This window comes from Triturus cristatus, chromosome 10 (genome assembly GCF_964204655.1).
Source record: "Triturus cristatus chromosome 10, aTriCri1.1, whole genome shotgun sequence".
NCBI lineage: Eukaryota > Metazoa > Chordata > Amphibia > Caudata > Salamandridae > Triturus > Triturus cristatus.
Genome location: NC_140593.1, coordinates 331,496,937 through 331,522,866, shown reverse-complemented (window position 1 = coordinate 331,522,866; position 25,930 = coordinate 331,496,937). Strand labels below are relative to the sequence as shown.

The 25,930-nt window shown below is 48.7% G+C and overlaps 1 protein-coding gene across 1 annotated transcript in view; it reads right to left on the bottom strand.

Moving 5' to 3' along the window:
- Window positions 1-25,930, bottom strand: part of IGF2BP3 (insulin like growth factor 2 mRNA binding protein 3) — a 643,796-nt gene that overhangs the window by 254,093 nt on the left and 363,773 nt on the right. The window contains exon 10 of the mRNA XM_085631537.1: window positions 2,701-2,838. Within this exon, the coding sequence (XP_085487663.1) occupies window positions 2,701-2,838 (138 nt within the window). The remainder of the gene's footprint in view (window positions 1-2,700; window positions 2,839-25,930) is intronic.

Here is a 25,930-nt window from a genome sequence, read left to right as displayed (position 1 = left end):
TCGGAAGCGCTGACGATGTCTTCCTCCTGCTCGGTGTGTTGTTGCCCCGAAGCTCCGGTGTCGTCTCCGAAGATGTCCGGTGGAGCCGCGGTCGATGAGTGCGCCATGGTGCGTCGAGCTCTTCGATCCCGGATGGTCTTTTTAGATCGAAAAGACTTGCAGGCGGGGCAGTCTCTGGCCTCGTGTTCTGGAGAGAGGCAAAGGTTACACACCTGATGGAGGTCGGTGTGGGGAAATTTAGACCCACATTTTGGGCACTTTTTGAACGGAGTCCTTTCCATCGGCCGGGACCGGAGTCGAGGAGGGCCCGAAGGCCGGTGCGTGGAATCGAGAAAAGTGCCTCTACGAGAGATGAAGAAACTATGAACGAGGATTTTCCGTCGAGGCTGGAACCGTAAAAGTTCGAAGCCGGAGCACGAAGTATCGCATCCGAGCCCGATGGCGGAAAAAAACAATCTGAGGATGGAGCCGAAGCCCATGCGCAGTACCGACCGAAGGAGGAGTCACCGAACTCGTGACTTCCAAAGACTGTCCAAAGAACAAAAACAAACTGCAAACATCCGGGCCCAACACCAGATGGCGATCTATGCAAAGTGTACAATCTGCAGCTCATATGCCTCGAACCTATATTTTTGCGGTGTTGGAGAGGCTACGGTTTGGCCCAAAGTTCAGGGCATGAATCAGATTACTCTATCAGGCCCCAATGGCCAGAGTTAGGGTAAATTGTACAATATCACGCAGTTTTGAACTTCAAAGGGGCACTCGGCAGAGTTGCCCATTATCTCTCATGATGTTCGCCCTGGTGCTTGAGCCCCTAGTGGTGTCAATCCGGTGGAACCCCCTTATTTGGGGTGTAGAGGCGCCGGGGAGCTGGTGAGATAGAATCTCCCTATACGCAGAGGATGTCCTATTGTACATCGCATGCCCTCAGAGCTCCATCGTTAGCGGTATGCAGGTGTTTCGCATTTTTGGTGAACACTCTATTCACGATAAACTGGTCTAAATCATCAATATATCCTTTGTCGGGTGAGACTCCCCATCAACCTCGAGATGGTCTGACCTGGTGAAATCAGAGGGGTTTAAGTGCCCGGGAATTCACATCACGCAAGACCACGAGAGTACCTTAGAAAAAATGTTGACCTACAGTTGGAAAGGCTTAGAGGGGACGTGATGCATTGGGGATCCCTGCTGTTGACTTTATAAAATGAGTCTTCAGAGATTGCTGTATATACCACAAAACACACCCTACAAGATTCTGCTGACAGTGTTCAAGGGAATTGACCAGGAAGTCCGTAGACTGTTGTGGAATGGGGGAGCCCCCAAAATAGCACTGGTCAAACTACAGTGCAGGGTGTACGACGGGGGACTCAGAGCTGCTGGTCGTGAATGACTGGGTATTTATCGATCACCAAGACCTGGCATACAGGGTAGACAGAGTATTCATGGATCGGTGGGGGTACGATAGGCTTCTCTATGGGGCGGATAGAGGAGGTACCAGGCCACGACAGACAGTAATCTAGGTATGGAGGGAGGCCACCCGGTTTCTTATCTGGAAAGGGAAGCTAACTGGCTTGACATCGCTCTGGAGCAGCACACCTGCCAAACATCAGAGGCTTGCATGGATTCCGAAAATGGGAGCTTATTGGGATAGAACATTTGGGAGACGTCTGGATAGATCAAGCTTACATAAACATTCGCAGACCTGCAGGAGGAGTTCAACTGAGCAGAGTCTGAACGTTTTAGGTATGTGCAGTTAAGGACGAGCCCTGCGTGGTCATCTGCTTGAAAGTGAGTAGTTGCCAGACTCCTCACCAGTGGAGGACTGAAAATTGACTGAGGCTTCGAAGACAAAGGGAGCGTCAGTGATCTAAAAGAAAAAAAAAATTCTCCTGATTTGTTGGGTCCCAGGAGGACATTTAGGAAGGGGATCTGGGGGCGCTTGACTAGGATGACTGGGCAGAGGGCCTCCGGGCAATAGCTATCAGGGTGCGGTTTAGACTAGTACAGTTTAATGTACTCAACAGGATCTATTATGCGCAGACATTCCTGTACAAAGTAGTTGGGGTGAAATCCCCACTATGCAGGAGGGCCTGTGGGAGCGAGGGGTCCTTTGTCCATATCCTCGGGGAGTGCCAGCTCGTGCAGGGCTACTGGGAATGGGTGGCAGCAATAATGGCAAGGGTAGTGGAGATGGAGGACCCCCACAATGCCAAATGGTTACTCCAGGGGATCAAAAGACAGCAGGACTGGTCCAAGTATAAAGAAATATGGCTGAGACTGGCAGCCGGAGTGGCTAAGAGAAATATAGTAAGGGCGTGGAGGGCCACTTCTGTGCCAGTACACACTGTTTGGGAGGCGGATTTGGGCAGGTGTCAGATGATGGAATATGTGCTGTACACAGGGAGAGGCAGCTCCAAGAAATGGGAAAAGGTAGGGGGCATGGAAGGCAGACAGGGGATATGGCCAACAGTAGCCAGCGGGAGGGCCCCTTGGGCTGTAGGGTAGAAGGGCTGTTCTGATTGGCCATAAAAGTGTCAAATCTGCGTGACAAGATCTTGCGGAGGAATTGTCTGCAACTACAGAGACTTACTGAGCAAGAGCCACAACTTATTATCCAACTGTAACATGGTATGAAAAAGCCTGTGTTTGTTTTGGTTTTTTCAATAAAAAAATTATAAACAAAATACTGGGAGCTCTTACCCCAAATGGAGGATATGAAGGTGAAGCAGAGGCTGAAGAAACACCTACTGAAGGTGGTGGCACTCCGGACGAGGATGAAGATGGAGGAAATAAACCCAGGGCATTCAGATTCAACCCCGGAATTAGATTGGCTTGAAGCTGTAATAAAAAACATACATTAACAAAAATAACTGATGCATTGTACGTTAATACATTTTACCATCACTTTTGGACTCCTAGCTTATTTTTAAAAAGATATAGCATAAGTCCATTTTGGTACTGTCAAGCTTCTAGTTTTAAACAAATTAGTGTTTGTTTTAAAAGAAAAGCAGCAACAGATTTGTTTCCACGTCACAATCTCTACAGTGTTGTGAAAATGGTCAAAGCGACTGGTAAATTGCAACAGACTTTAAAGTTTGCCTAGCAAGAGGTCAATTCCACATGACAGTTAATTTTATTAGGAATGATTCAAAGGATCCCTGAAAATCCTTCAATACGATAATGTTCACATTGAACAAAAACTACAAAATTCAAATGTGCACACAATTTGAATGAAAGGTTTGATGAATTTCCCTGATCCAATACTACCAACGAGGCTTAGCCAAAGGCGTACTTAAACTTGCGCACAACTAGGCACTCCAGCCAGAATGACCATTGCGTAGTTTAAAAGTGTTCATGTGTAACTGTTTTGATTGAAACCTAGAAGAAATACATCTCCAGAACAATGTGGCCAGTTCCAACTAAGTCGATCACCAGTTCTAAGTATGCTTGAATAGGTAGACTCAGTGTGTTCAAAGAACTGTCTGTGAAGACTTTCCTTCTCTATAACTGGGTGGTTAAGTAGCGCAGAACAGTGGTGCCCCAACAGCAAATATCAATAGAATTCTTTCCTCAAGTAACTACTAGTTGAACCTTGCAAAGTGGGGGAGTCAGGCCACACTATAAAGAGGCATGCTATTATTTTAGCAGTTCTGTAAAATATAGGAGCCAGCTGACCAGTTTTGTAGAGATTCACAATAAAAAAAAAACTGTACAATGCTTGTAGTGCGTTGTAACTTCACAGGCTTGTTTTCATTATTTTGTTATTTGCTATTTAGTTTTTAGACATATCTGGTTTCCAGAAGTGATGTGCTGCTTGTATACCATCCAGAAAAGGAGTTTTGTTATGCACCTAAGCTTACAAAGTGACCATGGTTAGTGTGATTCTGGTTCAAGATTTTGATTATGTTGGAAATAAAACTGACGCAGTCTAGAATACAGCACTCTGAATTAGGTTAAATAACTTTTACTCCTTAATATTAGTATGTAGCCATCACAATGTATGGCAAAGGATTGATGGCTAATATGTAGGGGCTCTGTGGTACTAGTCTATAATTAGTTTAGGTATTTAATGATACTGTGGACACATTTGCCCTGCCACAGCCGAAGACAAGTAGGATCCTTTCTCTTGATACCTATCGAGACAAGATGTGTCAATATGAGGAGATGTTTGAGATTAATCTGATATGGGTGGTAGCGGTGCAATTTTAACTACGTTACCTGAGGAACTATTGTTTTGTCTTTCTTGTACTCTGGTTCACTTAATGTAATCATTATAGTACACCAAGTGTATGCATGGGTGTCCTGAAACTAACCACTGTTTGCACTGTCACATTTGAAAAACAAGTTACCTTCGGTAACGATATATCTGTAAGAAACATTAGTTAGTTATAGATTCCTTACCTTAGAATTACCCTCAGGCGTCAGACTGGATCCGGAAAGATTTTGTGTCAGCAGTACCTCTGCACGTCGAAAGTTGGTGTCTGTGGGCTCCGCATCCGTTGTTGGTGAAGCGGCGGCCAGGATGATATCGCGGTAGCTATCTAAACGCCTTCCTCGCACGCTGTCAGTTCTGTACACAACATTCCACGCCAGAAACGCAGAGCCATGCAAGACACTGACCACTGGTGCAGAAAACTAGGACCCTGAAAGGATGTCCTTCACCCTAGAAATCAGTTCACAGAACGGGGAGGATGGGTGGGGCGTTAAGGAATCTATAACTAACCTATGTCTTACAGATATAGCGTTACCGAAGGTACGCAACTTGTTCATCTGAAAGAAACAAGTTATAGATTCCTTACCTTAGAATAGATACCACATCAATACCAAACCCGAAGGAGGGACTGCGAACCAAGATCACACCAGAAAGTCCTGGAGAACAGATGGGGCAAAGAAGCAGTCTCTCCGGACTGGATTGTCAAGGCAGTAGTGCTGGGTAAAGGTATGCAACAAAGCCCACGTAGCAGCCTGACTAATGTCATTCAGAGGAACTCCCCGTCCCAAAGCAGTAGTTGCTGCAGTCGCCCTGGTAAAATGGGTGCGCAGCCCCACTGGAGGCTCCTTCTTTGCCTGAGAATAACAAGCTTTTATACACAAAACGACCCATCGGGAGATAGTCCGCTTGTGTACCGCCTAACCTTTTTTGGCGCCCACGTAGCCAACAAAGCGCGGGTCATCCACTCGGAACTGTTATATGCAATCCAGATAATAGGAAAGTGCAAGTTTTGGGTCTAGACGGTGGAGCCTCTCCTCCTTTCTCCAAGGATGTGGAGGCAGAAAGAAGGTGGGCAAAGTGATAGTCTACCCGATGTGGAAAGCAGTGATAACCTTGGGCAGGAAGGATGGACGCGTCCTGAGAACCACCTTGTCCGGATGTACAGACAGGAAAGGAGGCTTGGAGGAAAGGGCCTGGAGCTCACTCGCCCGTCTGGCAGATGTGATGGCTACCAGGAAGGCAGTTTCACGCATCAGAAGCCTTAAAGGACAGTTGTGAAGTGGCTCAAAGGGAGTGCACATCAAGAAGGCTAAGACTAGATTCAAGTCCCACTGAGGCATAACGAAGGGAATAGGAGGAGTTGTTATGCCCTTTAAGAAACGATTAACAACCGGGGACTTGAAAAGAGCAGGCTGATCGGGAAGACAGGTATGGCCGAAAGATAGCCTTTGATAGTGCCCAGAGCAGAGCCCTGATGGTCTAAAGAAAGGAGGAACAAGAGAACTTCAGAAATGGGGGCAGAAAGGGGAACCCACAGCCTTTGCTGTGCACCATGCCACAAACTTGTTCCACCAGCAGGCCTATACCGTATTAGTGGAGGGACACCTGGCTGCCAAGACTACATCGCAAACTACGGGAGGCAGGTCGAAAGACGTCAACTGCCGCTGCTTGGACCGTCCCCTGTTGCTGCGACAGAAGATCCTCCCAAAGAAGCAGTCTGATCGGAGGGTCGATGGCCATGTTGAGCAGCTTGGGATACCAGACTCTTCATGCCCAATCTGGAGCTACAAGAATGACTTGGGCCCGGTTGCGCCGGATCTTCTTCAGCACTCTGGGCAGGAGTGGTATAGGCAGAAAGGCATATAATGGACCGCAACTCCACTCACGACAAAAAGCGTTGCCTAGCAACTGCTGCCTTGGAAATTCCAACGTGTAGAATTGCTGACATTGCGCGTTCTCTTCGGTGGCGAACAGATCTAACCAAGGTTCTCCCCACTGCTGAAAGACCTTGCACCACGTCAGAGTGCAGACGCCATTTGTGATCCATCAAACACCAGCAGCTGAGTTAGTCAGCCCTGACGTTCAGAGAACCTGCCAAGTGTTGAACCACCAAGGTAATGCTTTGATGTTCCAGCCATGTCCAGATGGGCAGAGCCTCCAGACACAGGGTCCAGGACCCCACCACGCCCTGTTTGTTGCAATACCACATGGCGGTGATGTTGTCCGTGAACACCTGCACCACACTTCCCCGGAAAGAGGGAAGGAATGCCTTCAGAGCCAGTCGGATCGCCCGAAGATCCAACAGATTGATATTGGGCCGGGACTCCGCCGGAGACCAGAGTCCTCTGATCTCCGCCTCTCCCAAGTGGCCTCTCCATCCCAGGAGGGACGCATCAGTCACCACTGTGTGCTCCGGTTGGGGAAGGGAGAGGGATCTGCCATTGACCCAATCGCGATTCGTGAGCCACCACTGCAATTGTCGTGCAGTGCCTTCCGAGATCTGGACATGATCGGACAGGTTGCCCTGATGCTGCACCCACTGGAACTTCAGGTCCCACTGCAGAGCCCGCATATGCCATCTGGAATGTGGCACTAGCAGGATGCAGGAGGCCATCAGGCCCAGGAGCCGGAGGGTCACCCTGACAAACCCGGGACAGAGGCTGAAAGGTCAGAATCATATCCTGAATATCCCGGACACGCTGCTCGGGAGGATAAACCCGAAACGTCATCGAATCCAGACCCGCTCCGATGAACGGGAGCTTCTGAGAGGGACTCCGGTGTGAATTCGGCACATTGATGTAGAACCCCAGCAAATGCAAGAGGTCGGCCGTAGTATGAAGGTGGTAGACGACTGCCTGGGGGAGCCCGCCTGCAACAACCAGTAGTCAAGGTAGGGGAAGCCCGACACCCCGACCTGCGCAGATAAGCTGCAACCACCGCCATCACTTTTGTGAACACCCGAGGGGTGCTGATAATGCCGAAGGGGAGCACAGCAAACTGAAAATGCTCCTGGTTGAACCGCAGGTGACGCCGGTGGGCCGGCAGGACGGGAATGTGAAAATATGCGTCCTGCAAGTCCAACGATACCATCCAGTCTCCAGGGTCGACGGCAGCTAAGACCTGAGCCAGAGTCAGCATCTTGGACTTCCCCTTCCGGAGGAAGCAATTGACGTCCCGGAGGACCAAGATAGGACGCAGGTCCCCTTTGTCCTTCTTGGGGACCAGAAATTAGTGGGAACAACAACCACTCCCTACTTCCGGCCCAGGAACGCACTCGATGGCCCCCTTGGCCAACAGGGCCGTGACTTCCTGTCGGAGAAGAACCAAGTGATCCCCCCCACATGCGGTGGCACTGAGGTAGCATGGCAGGAGGGGAGGACTGAAAGGGAACTGAGTAACCGTGTCAAATGATCTGCAGCACCCATCTGTCTGATGTAATCTCGAGCCACCCACCGGCGTGGGGTGCTCCCCGAAGCGGAGATTAGGAAGGTTTGGGGGCGGAAGCAGCGGGGGTGGAGGTGGACGAACCCGCACCCTGGTTCTCGACCCACCCCTGCGAAAACCGCAGCCGCACTGGGGCTGATTCTGCCCAGGCGTAGGGGACGGGTGCGCCTGACTGCCTCCATCTTGACCATGAAAGGAACGAAAACCAGGAGAGGAAGAACTTTTAGTATTAAGGCCCAAGGACTTGGCCGTAGCCCGCGAATCCTAAAGCGCTCCAGGGCACTGTCACCCTTGTCGCCAAACAGGCGGGTGCCATCAAAGGGCATGTCCATGAGAGAGCTTTGGACATCAGGCGAAAACCCAGTCGAACGCAACCAGGCGTGACATCGCAACGCCACAGTTGTAGAGCCCTGCCCAATGAGTCAGCCATGTCGAAACCACACTGAATGGCGAACTTAGCCGCATCCTTACCCTCAGCAATTGCCTTGAGGGCCACTGTGGCAAGGTCAAGATTAAGGGCCTCAGCCGCCTGACTGAGGACCATTGTGTAAGAGGCACCTTCCTCCATCGTAGGCGGGGGGGAAGCGAACCCCGGGTCAGAGTAAACAGAGGTCGCCTGCGCCTCCACCAAGTTGTCCACCCAATCCTGCACAGAGTCACATTGCCGGGCAAGAGGGTCCTCAGACCCTTCCCAGTCTTCTCTCTGCCTCTGGCATACAGGGAGCCGGTCGCGGCGGCAAAGCCGGAGCAGGGACGAACAGCGCCGGGAACGGCACCGAGAACAGCGCCAGGAAGGGTCGGACCGGCGCCTGCTCCCAATGCGGATCCCAGGCCGGAACAAAATGGTCCTGGAATCGGGGCAAGTGAGGAATAAACTGCACCCAGTGTGGCGCCGGAGCCGGTAAAGTTGCACCTTGTGGCGCCGGAGCCGCTGGCGCAGGATCCTGTGGCACCGGGGCCGGTGGCGGAGCTGCTGAGCCAACAGGATCTGGACACGGGACCGCGCCGCCCTAGGCCTAAAATGGCAGTCCATGGTAGCAAGGAATTCTTGCACCTGTTCGAGAGTCGCCAACGGACCCGGGTATGGCGGGTAGGCCGCGGGACTCCCAGGCTCCAGGGGAGCCGCTGGGGCGAAGCCCCCGTCCCCCTCGTCTGCCTCCGGGGAGCGACAGGGGTACGTCTGAGAGCGAACACTCTTCATCGACCTTTTTATGGCGTCACTTACCAGAATCTGAAGGCAAAGACTTGGTCCCGGGAACGGTCCCTGGACCCGGAGAGGCGGCGTGACGAATGCCGGACCTCCAGCAACTTCCTACGCCGCTCCCGCAATCCCAGCAGTCGTGGGCAGTCTGCAGGCAGTGGAGGCAAACATCGTGGGGGTCCGCCACAGACATTCCGGCAGCAGGCCCCACAGGACTTAAAGCCAGGCATCCCTACGTGCACCAGGAGAAAAGAGGAGACAAAAAGTCTCAAAATAGTAGTCAAAAAGTGACTAAAGTACGTGCTCAATCCAGATCTGCGCTTGCTGGCGCAGAAAAAGAAAGAACGGACGTCAGCGCGCATGGGTGGCGCCTAAGTACTCTCCGTGGCGTCATCTCGGCGCTTACGACGCCAGTGACTGACGCGGAGCCGCACAACGCCACCTACTGACATGCAGAGGTACTGCTAAGCTAAACCTTCCGGAACCAGTCTGATGCCTGGGGATAATCTAAGGTAAGGAATCTATCAATAACTTGTCTTTCAGATATTCATGGTTTCCAAAACGATAAAACTCATTAAAATGAGTGTCTATGCAGATGATATTTTGTTATATCTATCAGAGCCAGACACCTCGCTCTCAGCTTTTTGTGGCAGAGTTCAATGACTTTTCTTCACTTTGTGGTTATAAATTGAACCCTGACAAATGTGAAATCCTTCCTCTTAATGTTTTATGTTTCAGACATGACTTTCTTTCAACTAATTTTACATGGAACACCATAAAGTTCAAATTTTGGGGTTTATGGTTGGCTCCCTCTATTAAACTTATTTTATCACTGAATAGGACTCAAGTCTCCAGTACAATTCCCAACTATTGTTAAATGGCACCCTCTATACTTAACCTGGTGGGGAAAACTGGATACTATTAAAATGATGCTGGTTCTGGTTATTCTATATACCATTACTGCTATTCCCCTTACTATTCCCTTACATGTTTTCAAGAAAATGTACTCTATTCTATCTGTCTTTTTATGGAATAAAAAAAAAAACATATATACCTTGCTATGCTCAAACTTAAAAAAAAAATCGCTTGGAGGTGTTAGGTTGCCTGATTTTCAGATATAACACAAGGCCTTTCTTAAACAACTCCCTAAATGTTTAAATCTTTCACCCTCAGATACTCTTCCGCCATGGACAGATGTAGAATTTTCCTTCCTTTCCCCTTTTTCAATTCAAGAATCTCACATTTACCCACAAGTCATTTTTCATCCTCACCTATACATAATACCTCAAATTATTTCAATCAATAATTATTTGGCATCTCTCCGATGTGGAACGTTTTCTCAATTCTTGTGTTTAGCATAACCGCCAAACAAAAATAGACCTATAGTCTGGAAATCTTGGCGAGATAAAGGTCTCCTTTGGGTTCACCATCTTTACCCACATGAAACTTTTCTCACTTTTCCTGAAGCACAGACACTTTATAACCTTCCAAACTCATATACTAATAAATTGAAGGCATTGATTCATTCTATACTCTTCTCTTTATCCTCTCAATCTTTGTCTTCTCCCCCTTCATCTCACGGCAATATCCTTCCCATATTAAGTGTCCAACCAAGTGCTTCTTCCGTTTATAAATTTCTTACCAAACCTACAGAGCATAGAAGTAAATTCAAAGTGGAATTACAATGTGAACACAAATTTCATACTTCATGGTCCATTTCATGTTGGGATCAATTATGGACCAAAATTCGCAAGACCTCAAGATCAGCTAGTACAATGCAGACATTTTTCTTTATACAATAGACTTATGTTTTACTCCTACATACATTTATACCTCCAATGGTTTCAAATTGTTGGTCTTGTAATAATACCAATGCAGATTTATTTCATATGTTATTCTCCTGTCCTTTTACTCAGCAATTTTGGTTGAAGGTGTGCATCTTTCATACTCAATTTCACTTCTCCCCTTTAAACATTTTTCTAGGGTCACTCTCCGAACAATGGCAAACTATCACATATAATACAGATATTGTGGATTTACTGATTGCAATTGCTTTCCAACAAATTACCACAAATTGGAAACAATACACACAATTATCCTTCCAAGCTTGGTGGTATAGTGTCTGTTAGAACCATCAAACGGATTGTGCCTACATTTATCCTTTATCCTTACTTGTTAAAAGAGAACACTTATGGTCACCTATAACTATTTTCCTAGATGCTTCTACTCAAAAATTCAACCAACACCGTCCATTGCTGGAAGAAGTTCCCAAACCTCCATAAACATTTTCCTATTTTATATATTATATTTTTTGCACCTAATTGTTCAAATCACTTTATATTGTATTAAGCTCTCCTATTCCCTCATTAGGCTATGGTCAGATTATTATTATCTTCTCCTCCCTTTATGCTTTTCTCCCTCTGTTTATAATTCTTGTATCCTTTTAACATATACAACGGTTTGGTTTTTGCAGATTTATTAAGCCATCACACAATTTATGATTATATTAACACATTGCAGTTTTTGTTAACCATGTATGCTAAGTTGCATTTTTTCAATAAACTTTTTCAAACATAAAAAGAAAGAACTGCAACAGGTATAGGTGTCTGGGGAGGCGGGTGGGCGCATGTGAATCTACAGCTTTACATGCCAAGAACAGATGCTTACTGGGTAAGAAACATCCGTTTGAGGCATGTGAACTATAGATCCCATGCTTTGCAGAGACTATGAAAACAAGTTACTTACCTGTAACTTTGGTTCCCCAGTATTGGTAACTTTCATAGATTCTCATGCTTTGTATCATTCCCCGTCTGAATGGGAGCCTCGGTAAATAAAAAATATACATCATAACCATAGAAACAAAAGAGAAAATAGGCCTAGGCCTCATCTCATTTTGTAGTATATCACCCTCTTTGTGTAAAAGAGCCCAAACTTTTGCCAGGACCAATCAGCACAGCCTCACCCTTTGGAACCTTCCCGAGAGAGCTCAGAGCCTCAGATTTTCGTAGCCGTTGTGCAAACAGCCACTACCTCAGTAAACCGGCAGAGCTTTCCCAGGGGAGGTGGGTGGGCGCATGAGAATCTATGAAAGTTACCAATACTGGGGAACCAAAGTTACAGGTAAGTAACTTGTTTTCTTACCCCAGTATTGGAACTTTCATAGATTCTCATGCTTTGTATCAGAATAGTTAGCAGTAATCACAAAAGCACATTCTGGTAGACACTTGGCCTTACATAATCATCTCAGTTTACAGTAACAACCAGTACATGGTAATCCAGAAAAAACAATTACTGAACCAAATGTGCTTACCAGGATGGAGGGATTGTAGGGAAAGCTCACCTCTCAATGAAAAAGATTCCTGAGGACTGCTTGACCAACAGCCGCGTCATCTCGCCCCACCGACTCCAGGCAGTAGTGGTTCGTGAAGGTGTGTACACTGCTCCACGTTGCTGCCCTGCAAATGTCTTTGATAGCAACTCCAGCAAAAAGAGCCACTGAAGATGCCATCGCTCGTGTAGAATGAGCACGGGCCTTTCTGTCCAAAGGTTTGCACGCAGCCTGATGACAGAATTGAATTGCACTGGAGATCCAGCGGGAAATGCCACTCTTAGCGAGAGGCAACCCCTTCCATGGTGCACTGTAGGAAATAAATAACTGTGTAGACCTCCTGAAAGATCGTGTGCGCTCGAGATAGAATTTCAGACATCTCTGGACATCCAAAGAATGCAATGTTCGTTCCGCCTGGGTAGAAGGACGTGGAAAAAAGGAATTCAAAATCAAGGGTTCATTCAGATGAAAATCCGAAGGTACCTTCGGGATGAATTTTGGGTTGGTTCTTAAAATTAGCACATCCTTTTTGAACTGCAGAAAAGGCTCCACTATGGACAGAGCCTGGAGTTCTCTAACCCTCCTAGCCGATGTCAATGCTAAGAGGAGGGCTAGCTTCCAAGATAGGAACTTCAAGTCCGCCCTGTGAATCGGCTCAAAAGGAGCTTTCATGAGCTGAGCCAGTACAAGGTTGAGCTGCCAGATTGGTGGAGGTGCTCAGACCGGAGGATACATCCGAAACAACCCTTTAAGGAACTGTTTTACAATCCTTGCGGACCATAGAGATGGCCCCGATGTCTTTCGTCTAAAACGGGAAATGGCAGCCAAATGTACCTTGACCGATGAGTGCGCCAAACCTGACTTAGCCAGTGACAGGATGTAAGGCAAAACCTGATGTGGCCGGGATTTATAAGGATGGAGTTTATTCCTCTGGCACCACAGACAAAATCTCTTCCATTTTGCCCTGTATGTCTTATTAGTGCTTGGCGCCCGCGCCTGAGACAAAACATCCCTGCATTCCCTGGAGAGATTCAGATGACGGAATTCTGTGTTCAGGAGCCACGCTGTCAAGTGTAGTGACTTCGGATCCGGATGGAGCACCTGTCCCTGATCCCGCGACAGAGATGGAATCAGCGGCAAGCGAATTTGGCGATCCTGGGAGAGCAGCAGGAGTTCCGTGAACCAGAACTGCCGGGCCCACGCTGGAGCAATGAGAATCATCTTGCATGGTTCCGCCCTGACCTTCCTGAGAACTCTAGGAATGTGAGGAATGGGAGGAAAAATGTAGCAAAATGCGCCGAACCAAGCAATCGAAAGGGCATTCCCCAGCGATCCTCGATGGGGAACCTTGCTTGCGTAAAACCGACATTTGGCGTTCTCCGGGAGACGCAAAGAGGTCTATGGTCTGAGTACCCCATCTCTCGAACACTTCTTCCAGCGTGGCCTGGTCCAATTCCCACTCGTGAGTCACTTTCCTCTGACGACTCAGAGCATCCGCCGTGATGGAGACACCCTGCTAGGTGCTCGGCCTGTAGGGTGATCTTGTGAGAAATCGCAAAATCCCAGATCGACTGAGCTTCTTTGGACAGAGTTCGTGATCTTGTTTTCCCTTGCTTGTTGATATAGTGCATAGCTGTCCTGTTGTCTGTCCGGACCAGCACTGCACGATTCTGAAGTCTGGGAAGGAACGCCAGCAAGGCTAAGCGGATAGCCATCAGCTCCAAGAGGTTGATGTGGTTTAGGCTTTGCGCTGGACTCCAGTGACCGCTGATTTGAAGCTCCTGGAGTACCGCTCCCCAGCCTTCTAAGGAGGCATCTGTGGTCACCACCATAGGAGAGGGAGGGGTCCTGAATGTTAACCCTACTGCGATGTTCTCCTTTACCAGCCACCACTCGCAGGCCTTGCGCATACCTGGTGTTATCCACACCTTGTCGTTGAACGACCCTTCTGCCTGGCGCCATTGTTTGTCTAACTCCTCCTGCAGAGGACGCATATGAAGCCTGCAATGCGGTATTAATGGTATGCAGGATGATATCGATCCAAGTAAGGACTTGTACCGGCGAACCGACACATTTTTCCACTGCAGCACTTGACGAGCGTAGGTGATCAGCTTGCGTCGAACCTCCTCCGACGGACAAGCGGTGCATAGTGTCGTGTCCAGAATAGCTCCAAGGAATCTTTGGGACCTGGAAGGTATCAGCACCGACTTGGATCTGTTGAGCTGAAGACCCAAGTGGGCAAACAATTGAATGCAAGTTGATACTGCTTGAGAAGCTGCCTTGAGCGACGGAGCCCTGACGAGCCAGTCGTCCAAGTATGGGAAAACCTCTAAGGATTGTTTCCTGAGAAAAGCAGCGACTGGTGCCAGCATCTTCGTGAATATCCGAGGTGCAGACCGAAGGCCAAACGGAAGCACCTTGAACTGGAAATGGCTCTTGCCTACTGTGAAGCGTAGATATTGCCTGTGAGCTGGGTGGATTGGAACGTGGAAGTACGCATCCTCCAAGTCCAGGGACGCCAAAAAATCGCCCAGATTCAGTAGATGGAGAATATCCTGGAGAGTGACCATCCTGAAGGAGAGCTTGATGATCGGTGTTGAGCTCTCTTAGGTCTAGTATAGGACGCCACGTATCTTCCGTCTTCCGAACCAGGAAGAACCTGGAATAGAAACCCTTGTCTCTTTGCGAAAGAGGTACTGGTTCTATCGCCCCCTTGATGAATAGTTGGTGGGCTTCGAGATGTAACAGTCGGAGATGTTTTGAGGGACGGGCGTCCGTAGCTCTCGTTGGAGGAAGATCTTGGAATTCCAACGTATGGCCACTCTGAACAATATTCAAAACCCACCAGTCCGATGTTATAAGGACCCAGCTGTCCAGACAATAGGAGATCCTGCCCCCAACCGGTGTTCTTGGTCGGGGAGGAACAGTAGTCAGAGCCAGGAGGCCGCTATTGCCTCTTGGCATTGTCCCGTCCCTGACTATTCTGACGTCCTCTCTGGGACTGACGAGAGAGACGCCGATTGACCTTGGCGTTGGTTTGAATACTGATTCTTATATGACTGTCCTGACTGTGTGGAATACTGACGTTGGTTTCCTCTACAAGTAGAAAACCCTCGCCCACGTGCTCCTCTAAATGGAACCTTGCGATAATTTAAGGATCCTAAGGACCTTGCAGTGTCCCTGTCCTTTATGCTCTGCAGAGCCTCATCTACATGCTTACTGTTAGAAATGGGATTTCTGGTTGGCTAAGGCTTGCGCCAAAGTCAGGCAGAAACCACCACTCTAGTCAGGGCAAGGAAGTTACACGCCAAAGATAACCCCTGCTCACCCCCTTGGTAGCTTGGCACGAGCAGACAGGCTTATCCCTGAGGCGATGTGTAAAGCGTTTGCGCACGCACCCAGCAACAACACCCAAGGCCCACCACAAAGGAAACTCCACACAAAGTATTGTATAAAAATAACCTTTGTATTATACACAACACATTAGATAAAAATACACACTTTACAATGTGCCAACAGGCACGGGCAGAATTTACAAGGGATTATATATACAGGGGACAGGGCCACATGGACCACTGTCAGGAATTAGCACTTTGTAGAAATAGCACTTAGAACGTAGGAATAATACTTTAGAACATAGGAATAAAACTTTAGACCATAGCACTTACAATCACTGTAGCACTAAAAATAGAACCTATAGCACACAACCAGTAACTACTGGCGCAATAATGACCTCAGCGTCATCACACTAGCATGACTACTATTCGTAAAACAATCTCCAATGTATAAACACAGTTTAGGAAGGAGAATATCATAAAGACATTGCGCAGGCGCAAAAGTACATATATAAAAATCACCAGGTACCCTAGGGGAGGGCACAATACAGTAAAACTGTCCCCCAGGCCAACTGGCCTCTCAGGGGTGCAGAAATGACCAATCCAATAATGTCAGGGCGCGACTGCGCAGGTTGCGCAAGCCAGGCGCACCCTGCACAACCTAAACGTTGCAGCTGCCCACTAAGTGCTGGGCAGCTGTAGGGACTGGGGCCTGGGCACCTCTGGGCCTTTAGAACAAATATGGCATGTCTTGGAGCCTCCCTGGGCTCTGCATAAGCAACACTTGTGGCCCCCTGAGCCCCTCTGGGCTCTCAACACGAAATGCCCTGAGCCTCGCAGGCTCTGAAATACCAAGGCCCCCCCAACCGTTGGAGCTTCTCAGGGGCTGAAGAGCATCATGCCCGACGTGGGAGCCTCGGGGCTCTGAATAATTACTCGCCCCGTTGTTGGAGTCCCTCGGGACTCTGGGCAAGGACAGAAATGCCACCCACGGTGGAGTCCCTCTGGACTCGAGACGACTAATGCCCCCACTGGAGCACAGGAGGTGCTTCCAATAAACTCTGTCCACAAAGCGCTGCCGCGGCCCACTGTCAGGCGGGGCAGCGTGAGGGAGGAATGAGCACTGCGCCCGCAGTGCTCAACTTCATTACAGGGACGGCACCGGACAACGCGCCTCACCACTCCCCCAGCCACCCAGCAGCTGATCCGCACTCACCGGCTTGCGGGCAGACAATACATGGAGGCGGGGTGGGCTCCCGGTCCTCCTCTCGACGGGGTCACTTCTCTCTCTGCACTTCTTCGGGCTGAACCGGAGGCGGGGTGGACTCCCGGTCCTCCTCTCGACGGGGTCACTTCTCTCTCGGCACTTCTTCGGGCTGAACCGGAGCGCGGGGTGGCCTCCCGACGGCTTCCGGCTATACCGCTGCTTCCTGGTTCCGGAACGAGGCTTCCGTCCCGCGGCCCGCCCCCAGGGGATGCCTGACTTCCGGTAAGCCCGGCCGTGGCGGTGATCTCGATATAACGCAAATAAGCGGGGTGGGCTCCCGCTATAGAAATAATAAAATAAGCGGGGTGGGCACCCGCCAACGACCACGGCAATGCGGGGTGGGCACCCGCTCCAACTCTCGGCCACCGGAGGGGGAATCCCTATGCCGGGGATTCCCTTGTGTAGGAGGAGCAGTTCGGCGCTGCAGGGGCGACACAGGAGCGCTCCAGAAGCGCTGGGGCATCAAATAAAGCACTTTTAGCGCTATATGTAAAATAAAAGCGCTTCCAGGCACTTGGAGAAAGTCCAGCAAGTAAAGGTCCTGGCAAAGTTTGATGAAGGTAGGCAGGGGGGCAAGGCTGGGCCAGGGGCCAGCTCACTGGGCCCTCCAGGGCAGGAAGGCAGTCCCAAGTGGCGGTTCCTCCTGGTCTCCAGCAGCAGCAGCCCCCCTCAGGATCCTGGAAGAGAACAGTTTCTGTGGGAACACAGCCCCATTTTTATACAGGCAAACCCTTTGTTCTGGGTTCAGGGTGAGGGGGAAAACCAGTCGCAGCTGGTTGGGGAGCACCCTTGATGTGCTCAGCCCCTCACTCTATTCACTGGCAGGGCTAGGGTCGTCAGTCGCACCACAGGGGGCGGGGCCAGCATTGTGTGTGGAAAACCCTGTCCTATTCAGGACCCAGGTGTACTCCTCCCACCCATCTAGCTGCTGATCTCCCCATTCACCACTGGGTGACTCATCCTGACTCTGGGGAATCCCTAGCCCATCACATGACACGACCAGCCAATCACGCAACAGACACTGCACACAGAAGTGCCCACTTCTAGAAGTGGCACTTCCACACTAGGTACATGCACGCCGCACACATCATCGCGCAGCATTCACTCCCACGAGTCCGCACATACCAAACTCGGGCCTGCACACCCCACGCATCAGGAACTACTAGGGACACATACATTCCCCATGCATTCCTATGGGAGGGCAGGCCTATCTCACCACATGCACTCAGAGCACGCACGCACTTTACCCTGGGACACAGGGAAAGTGCGCAGAGACCAAACAATTACCACACCAAGTCATCAGTAAAAAGAAAAAAAGTTCAGGGGTGAACCTGCCAGAAGGGCCAAGTCCAACACTTACCAAAAAGCATTTCTCCGTCAAAAGGAAGGTCCAGGATCTTATTTTGGACCTCCTGACGGAACCAGGTTGCTTTTAACCAGCCCTGACGGCGCAAGACCGCTGACCCTGCCAAGGCCCTGAAAGCGGTAGAGGCTATGTCCATAGTACAGTCGATGATCTCAGAGGAACATCTCTCTCCTTCCATAAGGACTTGTTTGGCCTCCTCTTGATTAGAGTCTGTTAAGAGGTCCACAAACGGTTCCATGTCGCACCATATCTGGCGGTCATACCTGCCTAGAATGGCTAATGAATTTGCTGCCCGAACCAACAAACTGGCCATGGTGGAAAATCTCTTCCCTACATTGTCCAACCGCCTGCCATCCTTATCCGGAGGTGTAGTCAAAGGCGTCGAAAGATTCTTGGACTTGCTCTGTGCGGCTTGAGATATCACAGTCAGGCTTTGGTTGTCCAAGGAGACATGTAGGACTACCCTCAGGGGCCTTGTATTTCTTCTCCAGCCGGGGAAGGACAGGGATGACCGTTGCCGGGTTCTGCATAACCTTGATCCCCTCATTCCATACATGCTCAATGATAGGAATTGATCTGACGGACTTTCTGTACTGCGCTTTAAAATCGTATAGGAAACAGTCCGACTGTTCCACTGTGAGAGGCAGCCCAAATCTTGTGGATGCACGCTCCATAAGATTATGGAACCCCCCAATATCTGCCGGCGGCGACACGTTCGTGTCCCGCCCTGTATCATCCGGATCTTGCATTCCCGTATCATCTAGATCCGGATCCCCTGGATCAGTAAGAGGGACCACGTGCCCCTCATCGTCTCAATCCGTATCCACATCCTGTGCGTCGTCATCAGCAGGTTCCGTAAATGAAGTTTGAGGAACCACTACTGGTACCACTACTGGTAAAGTACGTGGCATATTCTCAGGAGGAGGGGGCAAGTCCACTGGCGGCCCGCGCGGGACCACAGATGTAGATGGATGCAGTGGTTGAACTTCAGGGCGTGACGGAAACCGAGCTCTAATCCTGCAACATCATCTGCAAGTCCGTAACCAGAGAAACTGGTAGAGCTATCAAGTCCTGTCTCAAAGTCTGAGGACGAAATTCTTGCTGAACATACTGTTATTCCTCTTGCTCAGCTTGCTCATAGTACTCCTCCGTATCAGTGTCTTGCTGCTTTACATGCAGCTCCGAGGGACTGTAGGCGTCACCATACTGCTCATCCACATCCTCATCTTCCGATTCATCCAGCAGCATGGATGGTGGTAAAGGCGTCACTTGCCTAGGAGATGTCATCTCCGGTGTAATCTTCAACTTCTGTATTGTAAATCCAGAAATTTTACTCGTCGACTGTCTCGTCGACGGTCCCGTCGTCGGAGCCGTCGGAGGGATCACCAGCGTCGACGAAATGGACGACGAACCCGTCGACGGCACGGTAATCTTAGTCGACGGAGTATGAATCGTAGTCGATAATACGGTCGTCGACTATGCCTGAATCGTCGTCGATGGTAGGGTCGTCGACAAAGCCTTTTTCTTCGTCGACGGTACACTCGTCGACGGAGCTTTCTTCATCGTCGACAGGACAACTGTTGATGGTCTCGTCGACGAGCTCGTCGTCAGCAGCATCGACGATGACGTTGCCGTCGTGGTCATAGTCGTCGTGGTCTTAGTCGTCGAAACCGTCGACAGGATCTTTATGGAAACTGTCGTCGACGACGAGAATGAGGCGCTCGTCGACGAAACAGGAATAGATATAGTCGACGGTCCCGTCGACGAACTCAAGGAAACTGTCTTTGGAGTGGTAATCGTCGTCGACGTACCTGCTTGAATCACCATCGACGGACGCTGCTTCTTCACAGGAACCATCTGTGAAGTTCCTGCAGAGTGTTTCTTCGCAGGCTTTTCCATTTGGGACGGAGGAGAAGATATTGAAACCTCCTTTTTATCCCTAGAGGCTGTGTCCACACCAGCAGCCTGTCCCTGCCTCTCCTTTACACTTCCGTGAGGAGATTTTTTGGGACCAGCCTCCTCAGACCTTTCAGATATCCCATGAGGGGCTTTGACAGGGGGTTCTTCAGAGATGGAGGGAGATGACCTACCCCTCTTCCTTGATCTCCTGGAGGAAGTGCCAGAAATTGAATCTTCCTCATCTGACGAGACAACCTCCTTTCTGGTCTTCAGTTTTTGGAGCCATGTCAGCAGACGACCTTCTCTGTCTCGCAAAGTCTTGGTTGAAAGAGTGCGACAAATCTTGCAGTCTGTGGCCTTGTGCTCCGGGTATAAGCAGTAAATACAACTGTCATGCTGATCTTCCACGAAAAGCCTCTTCTTTCCACAAGAAGCACAGGGCCTGAATAAGGCTTTCTTCTCCTTCTCTGACATAATGTCACTATAGATGTTAAAAGTAAATTCTGAAAGAACAATGAGAAAAAACTGAGCAGAGCTCAGTGGAGACTCCCTAGCACAACGCGCGGTAGAAAAATCTGAGGCTTTGAGCTCTCTCAGGAAGGTTCCAAAGGGTGAGGCTGTGCTGATTGGTCCTGGCAAAAGTTTGGGCTCTTTTACACAAAGAGGGTGATATACTACAAAATGAGATGAGGCCTAAGCCTATTTTCTCTTTTGTTTCTATGGTTATGATATCTATTTTTTATTTACCGAGGCTCCCATTCCGACGACGGGGAATGATACAACGCATGAGAATCTATAGAAGTTCCAATACTGGGGTAAACAGCAGTATTCTCCCAAAGCGGTGGCTAACCTGTAGCTGTTGCAGCAGTTTGAAAGCAGCATGGCCTACATTAGCTTGTTGCCTCTCTAACATATCTACACAATAGTGTTTGGTGAATGTGTGTGGTGTAGACCATGTTGCTGCCTTACATATGTAAGCTAAGGGAATTTTCCCTAAGAAGGCCAGAGTGCACCTATTTTGCAGGTGGAATGCGCTCTAGGGGGTATTGGCAATGTTCTTTTTGCTTTTGTTTAAATTGTTTGGATACATTCAACAAACCATCTTGCAATACCGAATTTAGAAATACGATTGCCTTTGTGTGGTGGAGAAAAAGTAACAAAGAGCTTCTTTGTTTTACGAAAATCTTTTGTTCTCTACATAATATAGTAAAGCTCTAACATCAAGTGTGTGTAGAGCTTGTTCTGCTACAGAATCAGGTTGAGGAAAGAACACAGGTAACTCAACCGATTGATTGATGTGAAGAGCAGAAAACTTTTGGAAGAAATTTGGGATTGGTTTGAAGAACCACCTTGTCTTTGTGAAGTTGAAAGAAAGGCTCTTGTATAGTTAGTGCCTGGAGTTCACCAACTCTCCTTAAGGCAGTGATTGCAATGAGAAAAGCATTCTTCCATATGAGAAAGTGCAGTTGACACTGGGATTCTGAATAGAGATAAGTGTCTGTTTTGTAATTATGCAGCTACTTTTGCTAAATGCAATCGAGTGGATGTATAAACTAATCCAGATTACTGTAAATGTAAGATAACAGATGATGTTTTGTACTGAAGCATCAAGGGGATTTATATTGTTACAATATATAACAAAACATTTCCGCTTTGCTGCATAACATGCCCTAGAAGTAGGTCTCCTAGCCTTCTTTAGGATATTCATACAGTCTGGTGGTAATTGTAAATAACCAAACTCTAGGACTTCAGGAGCCAAATCGCCAGGTTGAGTTCATTGGTATTTAGATGCCTGATTTCTCCTTGGCTCCAAGTGAGGAGACTGGAGTTGAGATGCAGCTTTTGGTGAGGAACTGATATCTCCAGCAGGGTGGTGAACCAGGCTGACATGCCCATAATGGAGCTATGAGAATCAGAGTGAGGGATGTTTGCCTGAGCTTCCGAAGTATCAGTGGAATGCGTGTGGGAGAGGCGGAAAAGCAAAGGCAAATATCCCTGACCAGTTCATCCATAGGGCATTGCCTTTGGAGAGCGGGTATGGGAACCTGGAGGCGAAGCTTGGGCATTCTGAGCTGGGGCAAACAGGTCTATGTGTGGAAATCACCATTTCTGAAAGTAGGGAAGAAGAATTTGGGGATGAAGTTCCCACTCATGGATTTGCTGTCTCTCTACAAAGAAGGTCTGCATTTGATGGTTAACTCATGGAAGGTGTTCTGCTAGGAGATAAATTCTGTGATGTATGGCCCATTTCTTAATGGCTTGTGCTAGGCATGACAGTTGGAGAAAATGAGTCCCCCCCCCGCCCTGTTTTTGTATGCAATACATAGCTGTCATGTCTTTGGTGCGGACTAAGACAGTTTTGCCTAGAAGGTGAGTTTGAAAGGCTTGGAGTGCTAGAAACACTGCTAGTAGCTCTAGGTGATTGATATGTAGGCTCCTGTACTTTAGAGTCCATAATCCTTGGATTGTGTGACTCCGTAGGGGAGCGCCCCAACCAGCGAGCAATGCGTCTGCTGTTAGCACGACGGTCTGTGAAGCAGGGTCAAGTAAAGGCGGCCCTTTGGCTACATTTTGTGGGTTCCACCACTGCAGAGTGTGATGCGTGCAGCCATTCACCGCCACTAGATCGGTTAACTGACCCTGCGACTGGTTCCACTGACTTCCTAAGCATTCTTGAAGGGGACCCATGTGAAGTCTTGCATGGAGAACAATTATAATGCAAGACGCTATCATGCCTAGCAGTTTCATGAAGACTCTTGCTGGCAATGATTGGTTGAGCTGAAACGGAGTGAGAAGGGACTGAATACTGTAAATCCTGGCTGTACTGGGAGAGGCTAAAGCTTTGAGAGCATCTTTTGTGGCTCCCAGAGAAGTTTGTGTGATGAAAGGATGTAGATAAAACTTCAGCGCATTCACTGTAAACCCTAGTTGGTGAAGTAAGTGAATAGTGGTTTGAGTGTGTTGGAGACATATTTGGTAAGTACTGGCTTTGATGAGCCAGTCGTCCATGTATGGGAAGACATGGATCTGTTGTCTTCTCAGATGTTCTGCGACTACTACCAGACATTTGGTAAATACCCTGGGAGCAGTGGTGACTCCGAACGGTATTACTTCGAATTGGTAATGATGACCCGCTGTGATGAATCTGAGGTATTTGCGATGAGTGGGATGAATTGGAATGTGTAATTATGAGTCTTAAGTCTAGAGTAGACATAAAATCGCCTTGCTGTAGAAGCGGGAGCACTTGTTGAAGTGTTACCATGTGGAAATGCTCTGACAGTATGTAGAGGTTTAGTTCTCGGAGGTCTAGAATGGGTCTGAAGTAGCAGTCTCTTGAGGATGAGAAAGTGCAGGGAGTACACGCCTGTCCCCTGATGTTGTAACAGCACAGGTTCTATGGCTCCTTTGGAGAGGAGAGACTGGACTTCTTGCTGAAGTAGATGTAAATGTTCTTGTGACATTTTGTGAGAACATGGTGGTATGTTTGGAGGATTGTTGGTAAGTTCCAGGCAACGGACATGGTGGATAATTCCCAACACTCATTTGACTGTGGTGATCGATTGCCAAATGGGGAGGATTTGTAGAAGACGTCCCGACAGGTGTTAAATGATCGTTTGGGGGGGGGGGGGGGGGGGTTGTGTAGTCCAGTCACTGCTTGTTGGGGGAAGTGGGAATTACGTGGACGGAACCCTTGCCTTGACCTTTTTCGTGGTTACCACTATAAACCTCCTCTAAAGAAACCCCTTGTAGAGGAAGATTGACTTGTCTTTGTAAGAGGTAGCAGTATCGTCTGAGGACGTGGTTTTCGACAATCCCCGATTAGAGGGAGACTGCAAAGAACCCATAGACTTTGCTACCTCTGACTATTTTAATTTTTTCTAATCACTTATCTACTTCGGGCCTGTAGAGATGTTCCTTGTCAAAAGAAGTATTTAAAATAGGCAGCTGTACTTCTAGTTTGAAAGCAGAAAGCCTAAACCATGCATGTCTTCTTAGTAACATACTACTGTTGACCTCTTAGCTGTGGTTTCTACAGCATCTAAAGCGCATCTTATTGAGGAATTGGACATAAGCTTCCCTTCCTGGACTTAATCCTGGGCTTTTGCTTTGAGCTCATCTGGGAGGTGTTGTAGCAACTGCTCCATTTCGTCCAAGTGTGCCCTATCATATCTGGCTAGCAGGGCCTGGGTGTTAGCAATGCGCCAATGATTTGCTGCTTGGGCGACTACTCGTTTAACAGAGGTGTCTAAGAGTTTTGATTCTTTGTCTGGAGAGGGAGCATCACTTGTAGTCTGTGAATTGGCCCGTTTACAGGCAATAGAGACCACAAAAGAGTCTGAGGGAGCAGAATTATATTTTTGGGGGTGAGAATGCGAGCCTGCACTGGATCTTTAAAGAGGTCGTTGGCATGTCTCATCATGCCTTTAAGCATAGAGTGTGACTAGCCCTTTGTGTGGTGCTGAGCATTTCAAATAGGAAATCTTCTTCTACAGATTCCTTGTGTAGCTATACCCCATGATATTCTGCAGCGCTAGCAAGTAATTCTAGATATCCTACATTGTCGTCAGGAGGGAAAGACTTTGCAGGGTAAAGACCTAGGTCGTTAACTAAGTGAATCTGTGTAATAATCCTTCCAGGGGTCTATTGGTAAAATATTGCCTGCCCCCCCCCCCGCATCTCCATCATCATCATCATCATCATCATCGTCGTCAGGAGGCAGAGAGTTAGTTTGAGTAATCAGTTGATGACGCAAAGGTGGAGCGGTTGGTTTAGGGGAACGTGCTAAAAAAGGAGGGGAAGGGTTAGTACCCACATTCTTCCTCTTGAATGGAATCAAGAAAGGTGCGTCCTCTAACTCAGGTTCGCGTTTCTAAGGTGACTTAGTAAGAACACGTCCTGTATCTGGATTTGTATAAAGTTCCTTTTGTTCTGGGTCCGATTTAGGTGTTAGGGCATCGAAAATCAGATTCTGCTTTGGAGGAACAGTTTTAGATTTCGGCACCATGGTAGAATCACTCTTCGGCGCTGAAGGAGGCTTTGTTTTCGGTGTTAATGATTTCGGCTCTGAAGTGGTTTTTGGCTTAGAGCCTGAAAGTCTCGGTTCCGTGTCAGATTTCAGCAGACTCTATCCAGAAGACTTGGAGACATGTTTCTGTACTGAGCCGGAGCGTCGGAAAAATCTTGTTGCTGCCGACCGTGGCCCGAAGGCAGGGATGGGACCAAAGCCTTTTGTTTTTACTGAGTTGTAGATTGGCTTAAGGGGCATTCGTTACTCACGGTACGTTGACCTTGTGGCAAGTCTTCTTCCAACTCGGAGCCTGATTCTAGAATGGACACAAGTTCCTCTTGTTCTTACTCGACCCTTTGTGCGTTGAATTCGTGCTCGGATCCTTCGGCGAAGAAGTCCGGCGTGTATTCTACGTTTTGACTCTGCATCTTGCGACGTCGGGCCAGACCATCACGGAGCATTTTCTTCGATTCGAACAATCTGCATGCGTCACAGTCTGGTTCATTGTGCTCCGGAGACAAGCACAAGTTGCACACTTTGTGCGATTCGATGCGCAGATACTTGGTGTGACAATGAGGGCAGAATTTGAAATGAGTCCATTCCATTGACTAGGAACTGGACCAATGCTGTTAGGTCGGACGGCCTTCCCGAAGATCTTCGATCGAAATAGAGGTTTTCCTCGACCAATGCGATACGTGGAGAAGTGGGATACACGTTTGAAACAATACAGACGCGGGTAGAGTGGATTGCGCACCGAGGGGTACCCAAAGAACGGCTTCAAAGCAGAGCGCAGCAATACACGTCCTAACCCAAAGGCGGAGAAAAACAATCTAACAATGGAGTCGATGCCCATGCGCACTATCATCGAA